This window comes from Sus scrofa, chromosome 13, assembly GCF_000003025.6.
Source record: "Sus scrofa isolate TJ Tabasco breed Duroc chromosome 13, Sscrofa11.1, whole genome shotgun sequence".
In the NCBI taxonomy this organism is placed as follows: Eukaryota; Metazoa; Chordata; class Mammalia; order Artiodactyla; family Suidae; genus Sus; species Sus scrofa.
The window spans coordinates 23332435-23353197 of NC_010455.5; the positions used below are offsets into that span (position 1 = coordinate 23332435).

A 20763-nucleotide genomic window follows, 5' to 3' on the forward strand; every position below is an offset into this window, starting at 1 on the left:
TGTGGTACAGTCTGAAGTTGGGGCGCCTGATTCCTCCAGTTCCATTTTCCTTTCTCAAGATTGCTTTGGCTATTCAGGGTCTTTTGTGTTTACATATAGATTTGAACATTTTTTTTTTTTTTTTAGTTCTGTGAAAAATGACATTGGTAGTTTGATAGGGATTGCATTGAATCTGTAGACTGCCTTGGATAGTATAGTCATTTGACAATGTTGATTCATCCAATCTATGAGCATGGTATATCTTTCTGTTTATGTCATCTTTGATTTCCTTCATCAGTGTCTTCTACTTTTCAGAGTACATGTCTTTTGCCTCCTTAGGTAGGTTTATTTCTAGGTATTTAATCTCTTTGACATGATGATAAATGGGATTGTTTCCTTAATTTATTTTTCTGATCTTTTGTTTTTAGTGTATTGGAATGCAACAGATTTCTGTGTATTAATTTTGTAACCTGCAACTTTACTGAATTTATTGATGAGCTATGTAGTTTTCTGGTACCATCTTTTATACATATATGTGTATATATAAAAATATATATATATATTTTTTTTTAATGGTTAACATCTTTAGGATTTTTCTATGTATATTATCATGTTGTCTGCAACAGTGATAGTTTCACTTCTTTTCCAATTTGGATTGCTTTTATACCTTTCTTCTTTACTGCTGTGGCCAGAACTCCCAAAATTATGTTGAATAGAAGTGGCAAGACTGGACATCCTTGTCTTGATCTTAGAGGAAATGCTTTCAACTTTTCACTATTGAGAATGATGTTAGCTGTGGCCATGTTTGGCCTTTATTATGTTGAGGTAGGTTCCCTCTAGGCTCACTTTATGGAGAAGTTTTCTCATAAATTAGTGTTGAATTTTGTCAAAAGTTTTTCTGCATTTACTGATAGGATCATATGGTTTTTATTCTTCAGTTTCTTGATGTGCTGTATCACATTGATTGATTTCTGAATACTGAAGAATCTTTGCGTCCCTGGTACAAAACCCACTTTACCATGGTGTATGATCCTTTTAATGTATTGGTGGATTTGGTTTGCTGATATTTTATCGTGGATTTTCACGTCTTTTTTACTCAGTGATCTTGGCCTGTAATCTTTTCTTGTGGTATCTTTGTCTGGTTTTGGTACCAGGGTGTCGGTGGCCTCATAGAATGAGTTTAAAAGTGTTCCTTTCTCTGCAATTTTTTGGAAGCGTTTCAGAAGGATAGGTGTTAACTCTGTTTAGAGAAATGTTTGGTAGAGTTTACCTGTGAAGCCATCTGGTCCTGGACTTTTTGTTGTTGGGAGTTTTTTACTCACAGTTCCATTTCAGTACTTGTGACTGGTCTGTTCATATTTTCTATTTCTTCCTGGTTGAGTCTTGGAAGATTGTACCTAAGAATTTGTCCATTTTTTATAGGTTGTCCATTTTATTGGCATATAGTTCTTGTAGCAGTCTCTTATGATCCTTGATTTCTGTGGTATCAGTTGTGACTTCTCCTTTTTCATTTCTAATTTTATTGATGTGAGCCCTCTCCTTTTTTTGCTTGATGAGTCTGGCTAAAGGTTTATCAGTGTTGTTTATCTTTGCAAAGGAACAGCTTTTAGTTTCTTGATCTTTTCTATTGTTTTGTCTCCCTTTCTTTCTCCTCTGATCTTTATGCTTTTATTCATTCTCCTAACTTTTGGTTTTGTTTTTTGTTCTTGCTGTAGTAGCTTTAAGTGTAAGGTTTGGTTGTTTGAGTGTTTTCTTGTTATCCAAGATAAAATTGTAGTGCTGTAAACTTCCTTCTTTAAACTGCTTCTGTTGCATCTCATAGGTTTTGGATCATCATGTTTTTGTTTTCATTTGTCTCTATTTTTCCTCTTTGATTTCTTCAATGATCCATTGGTTGTTTAGTAGCATATTTAGCCTCCAGGTATTTGTATTTTTTACAGTTTTTCTTTTTGTTGTAGTTGATCTCTAACCTCATAGCATTGAGACTGGTCAGAAAAGATTTCAGTTTTCTAATATTTACTGAGTGTTGCTTTGTGGCCCAGGACATGATTTATTCTAGAGAATGTTCCATGTACACTGGAGAAGAATGTGTATTCTGCTGCTTTCAGATGGAATGCTCTATAAATAACAATTAAGTCTGTCTGGTCTAATGTGTCATTTAAGACTTATGTTTCCTTATTGATTTTCTCTCTGGATGATCTGTCCACTGATGTAAGTAGGGTGTTAAAATCTCCCACTATTAGTGAGTTGCTGTCTGTTTCTCTTTTTATGACTGTTGGCATTTGCCTTTTATATTGATGTCTCCTGTGTTGGGTGCATATATATTTGCAATTATTCTATCCTCTTCTTTGATTGATCCCTTGATTATTAGGTCTTCATCTTTTTTAAAAATTTTCTTGGCGTATAGTTGACTGACTTACAAATCAAAATCATAGTGAGGCTATCACCTCACACCAGTCAGAATGGCCATCATCAAAACGTCTACAAACAGTAGATGCTGAAGAGGGTGTGAAGAGGGAACCCTCCTACACTGTTGATGGGAATGTAAATTGCTGCAGCCACTATGGAGAACAGTATGGAGGTTCCTCAAAAAACTAAAAATACAACTACCATATGGTCCAAAAATCCTATTCCTGGACATATATTCAGAGAAAACCATAGCCGAAAAAGATACATGCACCCCAGTGTTCACTGAAGCACTATTTACAATAGCCAAGACATGGAAGCAACATAAATGTCGACAGAGGAATAGATAAAGAAGATGTGGTACATACATACAATGAAATATTACTTGGCCATAAAAAGTATGAAATAATGCCATTTGGAGCCACATGGATGGCCTTAGAGAGTATCATACTAAGTGAAGTTAGTCATTCAGAGAAAGACAAATGTCATCATGCATTTATATGTGGAATCTGAAAAAAAAAAAATGACGTGGAGTTCCTGTCATGGTGCAGTGGAAATGAATCTGACTAGGAACCTTGAGGTTGTGGGTTCAATCCCTGGCCTCGCTCAGTGGGTTAAGGATCTGGTGTTGCTGTGAGTTGTGGTGTGGGTCACGGATGTGGCTTGGATCTCTTGTTGCTGTGTCTGTGGTGTAGGCCAGTGGCTACAGCTCCAATTTGACCCCTAGCCTGGGAACCTCCATATGCCTTGAGTGTGGCCCTAAAAAGCAAAAAAAAAAAAAAAAAAAAAAAAAAATGACACAAATGAACTAATACAAAACAGAAACAGAAAAATCAATCTCATAATCTCATGGTTACCAAAGGGGAAAGGTAGGGATAGGGGAAGGAATACTTTAGGAGTTTGGGATTAGTATATACACAGTACTACTATATAAAACAGATAATCAACAAGGACCTACTACTGTACAGCACAGGAATTCTACCCAATATTCTGTGATAATCTATATGGGAAAAGAATCTTGAAAAGAGTGTATGTGTGTATATGTATAACTGAATCACTTTGTCCTGCACCTGAAACACAACACTGTATATCAAGTATATGCCAATAAAAAGTAAAAATTAAAGAAAAACGACTTACTGTTAAAGAAAGGATGATACTGGGCACCACATTTGTTTACATAACTGGCTTTGTACTTATCTGAAAAATATATGCATGGGCATAACTGAATCATTTTCCTGTACACCAGATACTAACACAATATTGTAAATTTATAAATTAACTCTATGTCATTTAAAAGAGGAAAAAGAACAGAGTCCAGGCCAGGTGATTTAAGCCATTTATTGGTTTGTTTTAAAAATATGTATCTTATTTATGCACGAAGTTTGGTGAGAAGTGCTCGAGTAGTACAGACAGTGGCTGGCACTTGGTGCTTGTCCCTCCCTCCTGTTCCCCCCCCTTCTCCCCTCCTGTTGGTCACTGTGCAATTCCAGAAAAAAGCAATAAGAGCCACTCTCAGAGCTAAGGAATCAGGTCTAGCTTGGCCTTGCCCCCAGCCACACAGTCTGCAGCCAGCAGTGTCCATGAGTGGCTGATCCCAGGCACCTGCCTCAGTTCCTAGGCTGTCTCCACACATTAAACCCCAGTCTCCTGCAGGTCAGCTGGGCCTGCAGCTCGGCTGGCCTCCCAGCCTCGTTCCCACCTGTGCAGTAGCGCAGGGTGCCAGGGAGGGCACACACCTCTCCAAGCCTTGAGAGCACAGCACAGAGAGCTACAAAAATAAGATTTCCACTCGGAGAAGTGTGGTTGGGACAGTTAAAACCTTGTCCCACAGTGGACTCAAAGGGAACAAATTATTGGGGGGGGAGGGGGGTGCCACCAAGGGAACACAGGTGACAAGAAGAAACGTAATACTTGACTCACCAGTGGTGTCCCAGCTCCCCACGGCCAGCCTCCCGATGGCTCGGCGAGGTAGGTTAGGACAGCCAGCGTCTGGCTTCCTGGGCTGCCCCGAGAGGCGGCCTGTGAGGTGGCCGCCAGGTGGAGGGCGGCTTTGCTGGAGAGCAGAGTTGGGCAGCTGAGCCCCTGCCTGCTCAGGCTCCACCAGCCACTGCTGTCACTCTCAGGGTGACAGTTCTCTACATTAAAGGATTTGCATATGCTAAAAAGGATTGTCACCAGCTCAAGAGGCCCTGGGGGGTGATTGGACTAGAAAAAAATATTTTTCCCTGAAAAGGTCTGCTCACAAGACCTGTAGGCAGCCTGGACTCCGCCCCAGGAGGTCCTGCGTGTGGGTGCCTCCAGGACCCTGGGCTGAGCCAGAGGGGCTGGTCCAGGGTCACACCACTCCCTTTTCAGGGCACAGGAACTGGGCCTGAACTTCTGAGGCCCCTTCTCTGCACAGGGCCCAAGCTGCCCTCCCCACTCCCAGGCCCCCATATTTGTATCTGGAGAGGGGCTTGGGACCACAGGGGCATCTACTCACCCATGGTCAGAGGCAGAAAGGTCTAGAGAGGGAGGCTGGGTGATGACAGCAGATCCCTTTCTCCATGTGGGCTGGGGCCACCGTGCGAGGGCTGTTTGAGTTTCTTAGCCCCAACCCCGTGGGCTCAGCTTCCTCTTCCTGGCCTGTGGGGCAGGGCCGGGCAGGTTGGGCTGCGGGATGTAAGTAGGCCTGCCTCCCTCAGACCCTTCGTTGATCAGTAATACTCTAACAGAGGCCAAGCTCTCTAGGGAAGAAAGGCAACATCAATGCCAAGGACCAGCTTTGGAACCTGGGCCACTCTCTTCTGGAAGCTTGTTTTCATAGAACTGACCCCAGGGTGGCCTGAATAAAAATACAGAAATAAAACGGCATCTTGGGGACCACAGAAGGCCAGAGTGAGCCCCGGCTGTCAAGAATCCCACTCGTGAGGGCCGGGAGGAAGGGCCTGTCCCCTCAGGCCGGGGCGGAAGAGGCCAGCTGGCGCTCTCCTCGGGGGAGCCCGGGCCACGGGCAGCCTGTGAGTGAGTGTGTGCACACGTGTGTACCGGAAGGGGCTCGGCCCTCTCGGCACCTCTGCCCAAGCGGCAGGGGAGCCCTTCTCTGCCCCCCGGGCAGCGAAGGCCTGTGGGACCCACGCTGGGTTTCACTTCCGCTTTGACAACAGAGTTCCAGCGGCTCCAGAGACACGCTTGTTCAGAGTTAAGTGGAGGCAGTGTGAATTGCTACCAATACGTCCATGGAAAAAAAAAATGTTAGTTTTTGCTCAAGTAAAAAAATATCAAATATAATAAATTTATGAAAGCCATTCACAACATGTACAGTCTCGGTTTTGTATTTGTCTCAGCAGCTGGGAATGGAGTTGCTTGTCCAAGCTCCAGGCATTGTGGAGCCAGACCCGGCCACCAGTACTGGGACGCGTGGGGCGTCTTAGAGACTGGCCACCTTGAACGGTCAGCTTGGCCGACTGCTTCTAGCTGTCAGCGCGGTGCAGGGCGTATGGGACTCCACCTTGTCGGTGCAAGGGCCCGAGGCTCCTCTCACTCCTGCAGTCCCAAGCAAGGAGGGGCACAGCAGCTGCTGGTCTGGAGCTGCAGGCGGGTTTGCCATCAAGCTGTGTGCTGGCCACCAGGGCGCTCACACGACAGACTCGCGGTCTCTGTCCGGGGATGGGGGGAAATCCGCGAGATCCTCGCTGTGGCTGTAGTCAGACGCCCGCACCTGGGGGTTATCGCTGGTGGCCCTGGTGACGCTGTCGTAGGAGGGTGGGAAGGACGTGGAGGAGATGGAGGAGCTGGAGGGCGGGCCCAGGCGCTGGGAGAAGTTCTCATTCATCATATAGGCAATGAGGCCCTCCTGCTCTGGGGCGTCTTCCTCGGAGAGGCCACTGCCGCCCGCCTGCTGGCGGTAGAGGAAGGAGGCGTGCTTCACGGAGCGCTGCAGCAGGTGCCTGCGGAAGGCCCGCTGGATGATCGTGGCAGACACCTCCTCATGCTTGCGCCGCAGCGTGGTGGTGATGGGCTCGTAGGAGATCTTGGACGGGTTGGCTGCCATGAATTTCTCCTCCATCTGGATCTTCAGGGCATCCATCTCCCCAGACTCACCCAGCACCCTCTTGGTGAAGGCAAAGAGGATGTCCATGCAGTGGATACGGTCCCCACTCACCATGGGCAGGTCCATATTGATGAGGCTTATCTGGTTGGGCTTGGCGATTCGGAGCGGCTCAGACAGGGCGTCGGCAAAGTCGGACAGGGCTGAATACTCGATGAACTGGGTGGCCTCGGGGTCAAACTTCTCCCAGATCTCATAGAACATGTCGAAGTCGTCCTCGCTCAGGGGCTCCGTGCTCTCCTCCGTGGCCACGCTGAAGTTCTCCAGGATGATGGCGATGTACATGTTGACCACGATGAGGAAGGAGATGATGATGTAGGTGGTGAAGAAGAGGATGCCCACGGCGGGGCTCCCGCAGTTCCCCCGGGAGCCGTTGCTGTTGGGCAGGTGAGGGTCGCAGTAGGGCGGCCCCGTGTTGAGGATGGGGCTCAGGAGGCCGTCCCAGCCCGCCGACGTGGTGATCTGGAAGAGGCACAGCATGCTGTTGGCGAAGGTCTGGAAGTTGAACATGTCGTCGATGCCAGCCTCCCACTTGACGTAGGCGAAGTTGGCCATGCCGAAGATGGAGTAGATGAACATGACGAGGAAGAGCAGCAGCCCGATGTTGAAGAGGGCGGGCAGGGACATCATGAGGGCAAAGAGCAGTGTGCGGATGCCCTTGGCCCCGCGGATCAGCCTGAGGATGCGGCCGATTCGGGCCAGGCGGATGACTCGGAAGAGCGTCGGGGAGAAGAAGTACTTCTGGATGATGTCTGAGAGCACAGTGCCTGTGGGAAACAAGCAAGACTGTGGCCACCGATGGCGTCACTGTCCTCCCTCCAGCCCAGCCTTGCTGGGAAGGGTGTCTGCACAGCGAGGAGCCAGGGAGCAGAGGCCTGAGTCACCTGGGGCCTGCAAGGACCCTGCCTCCATCCACCTCTCTGAGTCTCCATTTCTGCATCTTTGGTTCAGAAAAGGAGGACCCATAAGTACCCGCATCCTTGCCACGTGCCCCCTCAGCCCTCTGCTCCTTAGTTTCCTGAGAATACCTGCAGTGTAGAGCCACACTCGGCCTGTCTTCCAGATCTCAGGCCTCAGAGGGCTTGCTCAGTGTCTTGGTGGCCCACTGGGACCAGAACTTAGGAACTTCTAGCTCCTTGCTACTCAGAATATGGTCCCGGGAGCCTTGGGATCTCCTGGGTACTTATCAGAAATGCAGAATCTCAGCTCCACCCCAGACCCAAGACTCACTGTGTTTTAACAAGCCCAGGTGGTTCATGCACACGCTGAAATACGAGGCACAGGCCCGGCAGCAGCAGACTCATCACGCCACACCCGCCTGTCACAGCGCAGGCTCTCAGAGGTGCTTCCTATGACCCTCCCAACTCCACTAGCTGCCAGGCCTTCCCACCTCATCCCTACTGACTTCTCTGGGTTTGGAGTTTCAAGGGGCAGAGATGTATAAGAAGCAGGAGAAAAAGTGGAATAAACTTGCCTTGTATTGTCTCACGTGATCTTTCCAGACTCCTCATATGACAATAATGTTACCAGCTGACATGTGTCCAGTGTTTACTGTCAGTAAGGCACTGGGCTGAGCACTTCATGCCCAGCCATTGAGCCCTTGCTGTCACCCTAGGAGGTAAGCTGATACCATCACCCGCATTCTCCAGAAGAGGAAAGTGAGAGGTGAGGAAACTTATTCAGGTTGCCACCTCCTCAGTGAGAAGCTGGGATTTGACTCGGACGCTCTGGCTCCAAGTCACCCTGTTGACCCCGCCTCGCTGCTACACAGGCTCTGGGACCAGAGGTGTTCCCAAGTACAGGCTGCACCTCCTGGAATCTCCGAGACTGTCCCTCAAGGGCTCCGTTCCTGCTCCTGACGCCCACGTTCTCTAACGCTCCTCTTTAGTCCCACCAGCATGGTCTCGCCCTCACCCCTGCCTGAACCTCCCGGAGCATTTCCTGTCCCAACTTCCAGCTTCTAACCATCTCCCCATCACTGCAGCCGCCACAGGCCCTGACTCAGCCCCTGCCTGTCCCTCCAAGTCACTGAAGGCAGATCCACCTGGTCACCCCAAGGCAGAGGTCTGTGCAAGATTGGGCTCTGAACACAAGTGACAAAAGAAAAAAAACATCGATAAGCTGGGCTTAAAAGCTTTGTGCTTCAAGAGACAATAACCAAGAAAGTGAAAAGACAACCTACAGAATAGGAGAAATATTTCCAAATCATGTATCTGATAAGGGACTGGCTTCTAGGATATATAAAGAATTCTTACAACTCAATTAAAATAACAGTAAGTCAATTAAAAAACTGAGCAAAGGATTTGAAAAGACAGTCTTCCAAGACATTTCTCATTATACACCACACTATGCCAAGGAAAGTGACCCATAAGCACATGAAAAGATATTCAGCGTCATTAGTCATCAGGGAAATGCAACCCCAAACCTCAGTGAGCTATCCCGTCATACCCACTAGTGTGGCTGTAATTGAAAAACACGGACAATAACGAGTGTTGGCGAGGAGCTCGAGTAATTGGAACCCTCCCACCCTGACGACGGGAATGTAAAAAGGTGCAGCCAGTTTGGAAACCAGTTTGGCAGTCCCTCAAAATTTTAGATGAGCGGTTGTCAGGGGCTGGGGAGAGGGAAAACGGGCGGTGACCGCTAGATGGGTACAGAGTCTCTTAGGGGTGAGGAAAAAATTCTAAAATTAGACCATGATGATGGTGGCACAGCTATGTAAAAAGTTTTCGACTGTGTATTTGAAAGGGTGGATTTTATGTAAGTTATACCACAATAAAACTATTATGAAAAGAGAATTGGGGCTCTGAGGTCAAATGTACATGGGCTTGTGCTATGATCTGAATGTTTGTGTCCCCTCTAAATTTATATGTTGAAATCCCAACTCTCGTTATGAGAGTAGACACCCCGACTCCCATCATATCATATTAGGAGGTGGGGCTTTGGGAGGTGCTTAAGTCCTGAGGGTGGAGCCTGTACGAATGGGAGGATTAGTGTCTTTATAAAGAGGCTCAGAGAGCTCCCTAGCCCCTTCCACTTTGTAAGGACACAGCAAGAGGTGCAGGTTATGAACCAGGAAAAGGACCCTTGCAAGAAAAACATGATCATGGTGATGCCTTAATCTTGCACTTCTCGTATCCAGAACCGCGAGAAGGAAATTCTTGCTGTTTTTAAGTTACCCCGTCGCTGCTGTGTTATAGCAGCCTGAGTAGACTGTGTGTGCTTCTCCCTAGTTTTATTATTTCCCTGTCTCGGTGCTGACTTTATAAGGGAAATTGCAAGAGGCAGGTGACGTCTGAAGGAGCCTGGCACACACCTGGGTGGCTAGACTTGAGAATTTTCCACCTCCAGGGATAAGTTCTACTCTAGAGGGCCACCTGCCTCCCAACCCTGGAGCCTCTTCCTTCAACCTAGGGGAGAGGCCTTCCCTTGGAAGGTAGGGAAGCTCCCACAGGCCGCATTCCCTTTCCCAGACTCATCCTTGAAGCTTGGAAAACAGAGAGCAGAGTTCCAGGGAGGGTGGGGCTTGAAGCAGGGCTGGGTCCTCTACCAGGTTGGCCCCTTGGCTGAGCGAGCCCTCCCAGACACGCGTGTCTGTGCGTGCGTGCGTGTGATAGTGGGGAGAGGCAAGGAATGTTGAGGGAAAAGAATTCAGGAGCCTAGTGTGCTTGGCATTGAGTACAGATCTGGAGCTGGAGGAGAGGGCAGGCCTGGCCTATGCAGGGCTCCTCTGCTCAGCCAACTTGCATACCCACCCACAATGGAGAGGATGACAACCACGAAGTCGAAGATGTTCCAGCTGTTGGTGAAGTAGTAGTGGCGCAGGGCAGCTATCTTGACAATACACTCGCCTGTGAAGATGGCGACAAAAAGCAGGTTGATCTTGGCCAAGATGTTGACCTTCTCAGGGCTCTGGTCATCTGTCTCCACCATCATGGTCACCATGTTCAAGCAGATGAGAAACATGATGGTGACATCGAAGGCCTGCTTGGTCACAATGTCGAACATGAAGCCCTGGTATTTGTTCTGAAAGGAGGGGCAAAGGACAGACTCAGTAGGGGCCTCAGAGAGAGCAGCAGACCTCCTCCTCTGGTGCCTCTCAGCCCAGAGCGCCCACCCTCCCGCCCCACCCTGCAGGAGGCCAACGCCCCCAGAAGGTCACGGGGAGAGGAAGAAGCCAGGACGCTGGGCAGCCTGGCTCTCCTGCGGAAAGCTCCTTGGGCTTCGAGGCCCAGCCTTGGACACCCTCTTCCTCGAAACCATCTCTGATGGATCTCCAGGGAAGACGCTCCCTCACTGCACTGGATGTAAAAACTGGGGCTTCCATTTACAAGCTAGTGATTTAGATAGCTGTCAATTAACCCAAGTACTGCCCCCACCCTGTTCCAGCATACACACACACACACACACACACACACACACACACACACTTTCGGGGTGTGTGTACCGGCCTCACTGGGCCAAGGGAGTCGGCCTAGTAGAGGACTCAGTACCTCTCTGGGCCCCACCCACCAGGGGACTCTACTGCTCGGGGAGCTGCAAGGATAAGGTTAGGCCCAGCAGCCCTGCAGGGGAGAAGGGGGCTCCCTCAGAGGTTCCTGTGGGAGGGGGGTGTCCCCGCGGCTGCCTTCCCCTCTGTCTCCCTGAGACGGAGGCCCCTCCCACAGACAGGCTGCGGCCCTAGGCTGGGCCAAGAGAACGTGACTGAGCCCCAGAGCGGGTCTTCCCAGGCGGCTCCCACCCCAGCAGATCCTCCCTGCTCCCACCAAGTGAGAGCCTGACTCACCAGGGGCCGTGGGATGGGTTTCTGGGGCTTCTTGGAGCCCAGCTTCTTCATGGCGTTGTAGTACTTCTTCTGCTCCTCTGTCATGAAGATGTCCTGGCCCCCTAAGTGCAGAGAGACAGGCACCAGCCTCATTTTGGGGTTCTCAGAGCCCCAGCAGGGAGGGTAGAGGGACCCTGCCTCCTGGGTGACGGTTGCCCTCCTCCCCACTTCCTCTCCAGCGGAGAAAAGTGTACCCCTGCCCTGCACCAGGGGTGTCCTCCCACCTGCTTCTCCAGGATCCCTGTCCCCCTTCACCTTAAGCTCTGACTGTGTGACTTGCAAATCCAGTTCCGACGCCCATCTCTCCTCTGAGTTCTTTCCACCCATGTGGTTTGCCTGCCACCCAATCATCGCCCCTCTGACGGAGCTCTGGGCAGACCCTGGCCTCTGTGCAGCACCCACCCCACCATTGTCCCTGATCATGGACCAGGTGAACAGTTCCAACCCTCAGCCTCATCTCTCAGATCAGGGCAGGCATGGGGCCCCTCATCACAGGCTTACAGACCTAAGTGGGCCACATGGACCACCCCCCCCACACACCCCAAAGGGAGCAAGAAGAGGACCAGCCCCAACAGGAAGGGAACGGGACCAGAAAGGCTCCCAAGTGCCTGGACGCAGCCCTGCAGCCCAGGGAGCCTGTGGTCTACATATCTTTTTCTTCTGTTGGTTGAAGTTGTCAATGATGACACCGATGAAAAGGTTCAGGGTGAAGAAAGACCCAAAGATGATGAAAACGACGAAGTAGATGTACATGTAGAGGTTGTATTCCCACTGGGGCTGCTCCTCTAACTAGAGGCGAGAAACCAGACAGGAGGTCAGACGGGCGGGTGGGAACCACGTGGGCTGGCCGGGTGTGCGGGTGGGCGGGGGCAGGTGAGGAGGGCACGCGGGCTGGGCTCAGGGCTGCCACAGTGTCCCTGTGTGGCTCCTGCCCCTGGACCCCTGGGAGGTTTGAGTACATGCAGGCGTCCCTCAGCCTTCAACTCTCAGCTGACTGGAGTAGGGGAGGGAGCACAAAGACAGAGGAGAAACTTGATTGGTATCTCTGCTGCTTCTGCTCCATCCTCCTGGGGTAAGACTGATTCAACTGAATTATGGCAGATTTAATCTGAGAGCTGTTTGAGAATTTGGGGACTCCTTGGGAGACCACACGACCTGGCCCCAGGGCCAGGCCTGGGCATTTCAGAGAGGCCCAACTCTGGGGTGACACAAGACACTTGGCTCTTATGGGATGTGGACCCTGATTCCCTGGTGGCCAAGCAGCTGTGGCCTCAGGTGCCTGACTCAGGGGGAGAGGCCAGCGTGGCAACCTACCCCCCTGGAATCCACAGCTGCATACATGATGTCCATCCAGCCTTTAAACGTTGCCTGGAAGTAAGAGACAAAAGTAAGGAAATCATTTAACTCTGCATCTCTTCAGCACTTTAGGGCTCCTGCCTGGACAGATGAGGCCAGGAAGTAGCCTCCCATAAGAAGCAAGCAGCCCTGGAGTTCCTGCTGTGGCCCAACAGGTTAAGAACCCAGTGTAGAACCTGATGTAGATGCAGGTTTGATCCCTGGCCTCGTTCAGAGGGCTAAGGATCCAGTGTTACCGCAAGCTGCGTGTAGATCACAGATGTGGCTCAGATCCAGTGTTGCTGTGGCTGTGGTGTAGCTCCCATTTGAGCCCTAGCCTGAGAACTTCCATATGGCGTGGGTACAGCCATAAAAAGACAAAAACAAACAAACAAACAAAAAAAAGCAGCAGCAGCAGCAAGCAGCTCATACCAACCTTGCAGTAGTGTCCACATGGCTGGGGTTCAGGGAAAGGCCTTCTTGCTCAGGGCTGAGGAGGGGGGAAGCCAGCCCAGCAGACACCACAAGAAGGGCATACAGTGGGGGAATAAGCCAAGAGTCTGCCCTTCAGATTCACATTCATTTCAGATTCTCAAACGACACAGAGGCCTACAATGGGTTCAGGGACAGAGAGGTGGGGCTTGGGCTCTCTGTTCTGGTTTAAGGTGGACCCCAATGCCGACCTGGCCCCTACATCACGAGCTTTGTGGCATCTGCTCCATAGCTTTTCAAAGGAAGTCCCTGAAGAACCCCAACCTTCCCTCAAACTTAAGGGGGTCCTTTTGTTAGGGGTGTGTTGGCAAATGGCTAATAAACGGCTTTCCAGAAGCAGAAAAAAGCTCTGATCATTGTGTTTGCCAACTTGTCTGGGTAAATACTCCCAACTTCAAGTTGCCAGTGTGCTGGCACTGCACATGGGAAGAGGAGCACAGGAGCACAGCCCTGCACGGACCCCACAGATGTGAATAACCTCAAGAGCATAGATGATAAGTAGTAATGGTGAGATTGATTTCTTCTTCTTCTTCTTCTAGGGCCACACCCACGGCATCTGAAAGTTTCCAGGCTATGGGTGGAATCGGAGCTGCAGCTGCCAGCCTACACCACAGCCATGGCAATGCCAGATCCTTAACCCACTGAGCAAGGCCAGGGGTCGAACCTGCGTCCTCATGGATACTAGTTGGGTTTGTAACCCACTGAGCCATGATGGGAACTCCCAGTAATGGCGAGTATTGATTTTGTTTCCAATATATCATTTAGTTAATTAACAAGTTCATAAAATCTAATTTTAATAATGGCTTGCAAAATATTGGAAAATGTAGGCATCGGCTCTTGTGAGCCCTTGGCATAGCACCCAAGGCAGGAAAGAGGATGCCCAACAGGACAGGGTCCTGATGCTGGCTGCATGGACTGCCGCAGTCTGGGCTGCCAGCAAGATTCAGAAAGAGCATGAGGGACATGCTTGGTGGTGAGACCGACTGCCTGGCGGATCTCACTTGTGTTCTCGGCAAAATCCCATCGTGTCCTGAGTCACCTTTCAAGGTACAAGCCAGATTTTCCATGTTTTCCAGATTTTCCAGTTTTAACCAGACAGGCAGGGCGATTGAGGAAACCACGGTGGCTCCAGAGAAGGCAATTGCTTCAGCTCCTGGTTCCAGGGGGCCCTCAGCTATCGGACTTGCTGGGACCACCCAAGGTTACCAGTGTCCGCAACCAAATTCTTTCCAGCCGCCTTGCGGTTCTGTCCACAATGGCAGGCAGTTCTCAAGCTCTAAAAGGAGCTTTTCTTTCCAAGTTCTGACATTCAGAAGGGATGGTCATAGGGATGGAAGGCTTTCTGGGTTTGGCTCTAATCCTTTTCTCCATGAGATATTTCAGGGGAGTCTTTGGAGAAAGCTACTCCTGGGATTTAAGGGATGCGTGGAAGTGTGAGGGGATGTGCTCGTAGGTTTTCGCCAGAGTCCACTGAGTGTTCCTCTGATCTGGGGACTAAAGACAAGCGTCTGAGGAGTTCCCTTGTGGTGTAGCAGGTTAAGGATCTGGCCTTGTCACTGTTGTGGCAAGGGGTTCGATCCCTGGCCTGGGAACTTCCACGTGTCTTGGGTGTGGCAAAAAAAAAAAAAAAAAAAAAAAGACAGGTGTCTGGGCTCCGGGTTGGGACAGCAAGAAGAACAAGCTGCAGCTTTACACATTATGGTTCTGTTGCACCTCCATGGTCAAGGCTATCTGTGGGTTAACTTTATCCTGTGTGTTATAATCACTGAAGCCACTGTCCTCACAAATCAATGGAAACAGGAAAGGCTGGGTAGGGCCGTGCATATTTAAGCGTCACACATCTTGCACCTTAGAGATGGAAGTACATATATTCTTTTAAACAATGCAGGCGGCATTGCTACCTTTTACAAGAGAGAGGTGGCCAGAGTCACAGTTTTGCTAATAGTCCAGATCCTGGGTGTCTATGGTGGTTCATCTGTAACCTTTGCCATTGCACTGCCAAACACGCAGCATGAGGGAGTCAGCATGACTGCTGGCTGGGGAGCTGGTTCTGCGGCAGTGCTGAAGCCCCACACCATGCATCATGGAGAATGGAGTGTCATTTCTTAGGTGGACAATCTGGGGCCTTCCCAAGCAGCCAGGAAGGCTCTCAAGAATCCTAAGCGTCCTTTGGGCATTATGACCCTGTTACGAAGATCCAGAGTGGCCCCACTGTCCCCGTCACTGCCCTCACACAGGTGAAGGTGCCTGATGCTGGATGGCCAGTGGGAGGAAGGAAGTCCCCCCACCCCCTCAGGACTTACCACCTGCAGAAGGGCCAGGTACCCGGCCCCCACGTTGTCAAAGTTGACTTTCACCTTCGTCCAGTACAATTCTCCAGTCACGTTGAAAGACTCGCAGTCGCTCTTGTTGTTCACGATGGTGTAGTTCAAGGGCAGGTCTCCCTCAGTCTGGTTGATGCATCTCCCAAACTTGCCCGCGAAGAGGTTCACGCCCATGATGCTGAAGATGAGCCAGAAGATGAGGCAGACAAGGAGGACGTTCATGATGGACGGGATGGCGCCCACCAGGGCATTGACCACAACCTCAAGTGGGCAGAGAAGAGGCTCAGTTCCTGGGGGTGCTCAGAACACATGCCCTTTGCAAGACCACCCATCTATTGAAACCCCTAGGTATAGGTCCCTGTGGGTGGGGGTGGGGAGCGATTCCTGTCCGCAAGGAAGGGCATGGCTGGAAGCTCTAGTGGGCAGTGAGGGGGGTGGGTGAGAAGACACACGCCTTTGCTTTGCACCCTAAAGTCTGACACGTCAGCACATCTGTCTTTCCCTTCTTGGCCCTGTCCAGAATCCATGACCTTCAAACTTAATTTTCAGCAGGGTCTCTGCTAGATGAGTACGCCAGGAATCTGATGGGAAAAGGCCTCTGGAGACACGTTTCTCAGAGCCGAGTTTCTGGTTTATTGGGCAGTTGCTGCTACTGGGATGGATGAGTGTTCTCCCATCAAGTGTGCCCAGGAGACCTCTGGATGGCATCTGCGGGGTGCTCTTATAGCCCCCCATCCCATGCTGCGGTGGGAGCAGGGCTGATGGGGTGGGTGGTGTGTGTGCTTCCTGCATCTCTGCCCTCCCCAGGGAGCGGCTCTCTAACCCCAGGGAGCCCTTCATCTAAAGCGCTTCATCCACAGCCCCTGGGAGAGGCATCCTTGGCTAAAAGAAGTGAGGACTCCACTCCAGTGAGGGACCTAGTCTGTGAGCCAGGAACACGTGTGCTACACAGACAGGAAGTGCAGCTGTCTTGGGGCCATGTAGTGGGTATGGTGCTGGGACGGGCAAGGCTGACACATGCAAACAAAAGGGGGTTCCCCCCAGGCACTCCCCGGTGGGAGTTTGCCTGTGGCTGGCTCTGTGGCCAACAGCCACAGCAGAGGCATCCCTGGCAACTAGTGTCTCTCCCATGTCCCCATGTCTCTCGGAACCAGATGCCTTGCTCCCAAGAGACATGTAACTTAGGTGGGATTATTTACTTGTGAATGGCTTCCCACCAGGAATAAGCATGGACTGGGGTGTGGGCAAAGTCCAAAACCCTTTACCAAATGGGGGTCTGTAACAGTGCCTGCTGGGTCAGAGAGAGACACACAGACAGGTCTGCGGAAGTCACAGCAGAACTATGCACGTCTTGTAAAAACAAAAGCCGAAAAGTCAGGAGTTTCCTTGTGGCTCAGTGGGTTAAAGATCCAGCATTGTTAATGATGCAGCTCTGGTTAAGGCTGTGGTACAGGTTTGATCCCTGGCCTAGGAACATCCACATGCTGTGGGTGCAGCCAAAAAACAAAAACAAACCCCCAAATGATACATGCAAACAAACATACATATAGATTTGTTTTCTTCCTATGTACAATGGGTAAGGTTTTTTCTCGATGCACTTTAAATTTGCCCTATATGGGCACATTCTTTGGTAAAATTTGGTGAAGCAAAAAAATGCAGATGACTCCACACCTAGAAAATAGTGCCAGAGAGTTTACCAAGCAGATGCAAACTGCCTTCTGACTGTGAGAACAGAGCTAACTCTTTCCTAGTTTCCTCCTTCCTTACTAGCACTGCCCTGCTGCCCAGGAGGCAGGGGACAGATGGGCACAAGAGCTGGGGCACACCTGGATGTGAGGTTCTGCCAGGAAGCAGAAGCTGAGGGGCCGAGCCTGGTGGGGCTGAGATGCCTGTGCTCCAGGCCTGGCTGCCTCTCCTGTGGAGCCCTCAGTGCTGGGGGTAGCAGGCCTGGGGGCAGGCTCTCACAGCTCTCCTCTCTGGGTGCCTCCTGGAGATCCCACATGTGCTCCCATCAGGTCAGCAAGGGAGCCTGAGGCCCCTCAGTGGAGCTGCTTCCCACTGTCCCATGGGAAAGCAGCCACCCCTCTTACCCGCATGCCCTCAAAGCGTGACAGGGCTCGCAGGGGTCGGAGTGCACGCAAGGTCCGCAGCGACTTGATGGGGCCCATCTCAGCAAAGCCCAGTGCGTTGGCCACCAGGCTGATCAGCGAGACCTGTGAGGGACAGGGCCGGGGTGGGGTCATGGGACAACTCCAGACAGGTGGTCAGGCTCCTGAACCAGGTGTGAGAGAGCCAGCAGGCCTTCCCGTGTCCAGTCTATGCCTCCTGCTGGACATCGTCAGAGGCTGTCCTGCACCGAGCCAGCCTTCCCAGGGCCCAAGAGGCTGGGGGCGAGCCCAAGTGTGTCCCGGCTTGCAGACCTTCCCTGAGGGCCTGCTGTGTGCACTACACACACACAATACACACACAGACAAACACAGCTGTAATAGCCCCCCTCAGCCCGGGATGTGGAATGCGTCTCCCCATTTTACAGAGGAGAAAACTGAGTTCCAAAGGCACCTGCTAGTGAGGAGGAGCAGGGCCACAAAGCCTGGGCTTTAGGTCCCTGTGTGCATTCCTTCCAGTTAGATTCTTGGGCCCGTCCCTACCCTCCTCCAAAGTAGACTCTTTGGGGAAGAAGGACCGAGTCGAGTATGAGCAGACAGATGGTCCTGGGCCACTTCCCCAAAGCTGGACCTCATAACATTCTACAATCTTCAAAGAAGGGAGGCCCAGATGGAGCCCCTGAGGACTGTGTTCTGCTCTCTGCCCCCTCCTCCCGCACCCCGGCGGCATTTCCACCCTGTGGTTTTATCCTTCTCAAGCCCCATGGGCATCCAATCCCTTCTCATGTCACTGCTGGCCACTGATCACAGGTTGGAAATGTCCCCCTGCCTGACCTCACTGGCTATCACCATTACCATCACCCTGGCTCTGAAAGCAGCCCGGGGGTGGCAAGGAGCTGCAGACGACAGCCTGACTCCCATGGCCACCTCCCAGGCTCAGGAAGCACCAGAGTGGAAGAAGGCTGGGCAGAGGGGCTCTGGGGAGGGAGACTCCCAGGATGAACGTCTGTGCTGCCTCCATTCACCCCTTGAGGATGCTGGACTGCGGGGTCCCTACTCTGGAGGGGATGAGGGGCATCGCTCAGGGACCTCCTGCTGAGGGCAAGGCCCCGGGACCTGGTCCCACCACTGCCCCTGCCTAATTCCCAGCAACCACCCTGTTGTCCATCCCTCCCAAAGCTTATCCTGCTCTGCCCACAGTCCCCCCCGCCCCCAATCTCAGCTGATGGCAACTCCATCCTTCCAGCTGCTCAGGCCACAAGCCCTGGCGTCATCTCTGCATCCTCTCATGCCCTACATCCAACCCATCAGGATTTCCTGTTGGCTCTGCCTTCAGAATGCGTCCGAAGTCCAAAAATTTCTCACTACTTCCCCTGCCACCATCCCAGCCAGGCCGCCGTCATCTCTCCCCTGATTACTGCCACTGCCTCCTGACCTTCTCCCCGCTTCCACCCCCACCCCCCGCCCGGACAGGGTGATCCTTTCATAACACCGGTCAGATCATGTCACTCTTCTGGCCAAAGCCCTTTAACGCCTCCCCATTTCATTCTAGATAAAGGCCCACGGTCTTCAAAGGCTGTACCCCTTCTGCCCCATGCAGTCTGGCCTCATCTCCTGCACTTCCATCCCTAACTCCTCATCTCCAGCCACTCTGGCCTCCTTGTAGTTCCTCAAGTATGCCAGGCATGTTCCCACCACAGGACCTTTGCACAGAACCTCTGCTTGGAATGTTCTGCAGACATCTGCCTGGCTAACTCCAATTTCCTTCAAATGGTACCACAGTGGGCCCTGCCTGGCCAGCCTGTTTAAAGTTGTGACCTGGAGTTCCCGTTGTGGCGCAGTGGTTAGCGAATCCGACTAGGAACCATGAGGTTGCGGGTTCGGTCCCTGCCCTTGCTCATGGGTTAAGGATCCGGTGTTGCATGAGCTGTGGTGTAGGTTGCAGACGCGGCTCGGATCCCGCGTTGCTGTGGCTCTGGTGTAGGCCGGTGGCTACAGCTCCGATTCAACCCCTAGCCTGGGAACCTCCATATGCCGCGGGAGCAGTCCAAAGAAATAGCAAAAAAAAAAAAAAAAAAAAAAAAAGTAAAGTTGTGACCTATATCTTCCCTTCTCCTGAGTCCTGGCCCTCCTAATCCCCTTCCCGCTCTATTACTTCCTTTTCTCCATGGTACACATCAACAGCGTAACATAAGGCTGGCTCATGTGTTGTTTCTGGTTCACAGTCACCTTCCTCCGTATGCAGACAGGGGCTTTGTCTATTTTGTTCCCCAAGACTGCCAGCATCTACAATAGCACCTGCATAGAGTAGATGCCCTATAAATGCATGAACCTGGAAACATCCTCCATCCCTGTGGGATAATGGGTGAGGGCAGGGCACAGCCAGTGTCAGGAGAGCTGGAGTCCAGCACCACTTCTTTCTCCTCGACCTTGGCCAGGCCCTCCTCTGCTGTGAGCCTGTATCCTTCTCCACAGGCTAGTTCTCCAATCGTGAGCATTCCAGTCCCCTAGGCCTGACCTCAGCTGAGTTCCCCAAGGTGTCAGGTGGTGGGAGGTGGGCTCCCCCAGCAGTCTCTATCAGGCCTGCCCTGGGGGGCATCCAAGAAGCTGCAGGAACAGCAGGGTGAGGGTCCCAGGGCAGAGCAGCCAAGGACCCCAGGCCATCCCATGGCCCCTTGTCCTCCCCTTCATCCCGGGGAGGCTCTGAGGTCATCCAAGCCTCCCCGCCCCCGTCTCTGCCACCCTAGCACCCTTCACCCCAGCATTAGCAGCTTCTCAGCTACTTGAGGTGATGAAAGAGGCTTGGACTGGAGACGCAGTGACAAGATCTGTGTCCACGCATACGCTAGCCGGAGAGCCACTCAAGCTTGACCTCCGCCCAGGCCTGCACCCTGGCCAGGCCCACTGGTGGCTGAGCTCCTCTTGTTGGCCTCTGGGTCTGATGTGGGGACCAGGCACAGGCCTAAGCTCTTTTGTAACCATAAGAAGGACAGCCTCGGCTGGTGAGCAGAGCCTGATGCCAAGCTCAGAAGCCACAAGCACCTTCTGGAAAGCTCTTCCCAACCTTCAGATCCTGACCTGAAGGTTCAGATTCAGGCCTGCAGTGTGGGACCCAACACAACCAGAGGGTAATCCCTCAGCTGATCCCTTTGCCGTGCTCCTTCTGCCCTCAGGGAGCGCAGATCCAAGGCTGCCCAGCATCCTGAC

The 20763-nt window shown here is 51.6% G+C and overlaps 1 protein-coding gene across 1 annotated transcript in view; it reads right to left on the reverse strand.

The window, feature by feature from the left end:
- The window catches only part of SCN5A (sodium voltage-gated channel alpha subunit 5), an 88613-nt gene continuing 71558 nt past the window's right edge, over window positions 3709-20763 (reverse strand). The window contains 7 exon segments of the mRNA XM_021071676.1: window positions 3709-7242; window positions 10231-10501; window positions 11262-11366; window positions 11952-12089; window positions 12615-12668; window positions 15431-15712; window positions 17542-17664. Coding sequence (XP_020927335.1) covers window positions 6002-7242; window positions 10231-10501; window positions 11262-11366; window positions 11952-12089; window positions 12615-12668; window positions 15431-15712; window positions 17542-17664 — 2214 coding nt within the window. The 3' untranslated portion in view covers window positions 3709-6001.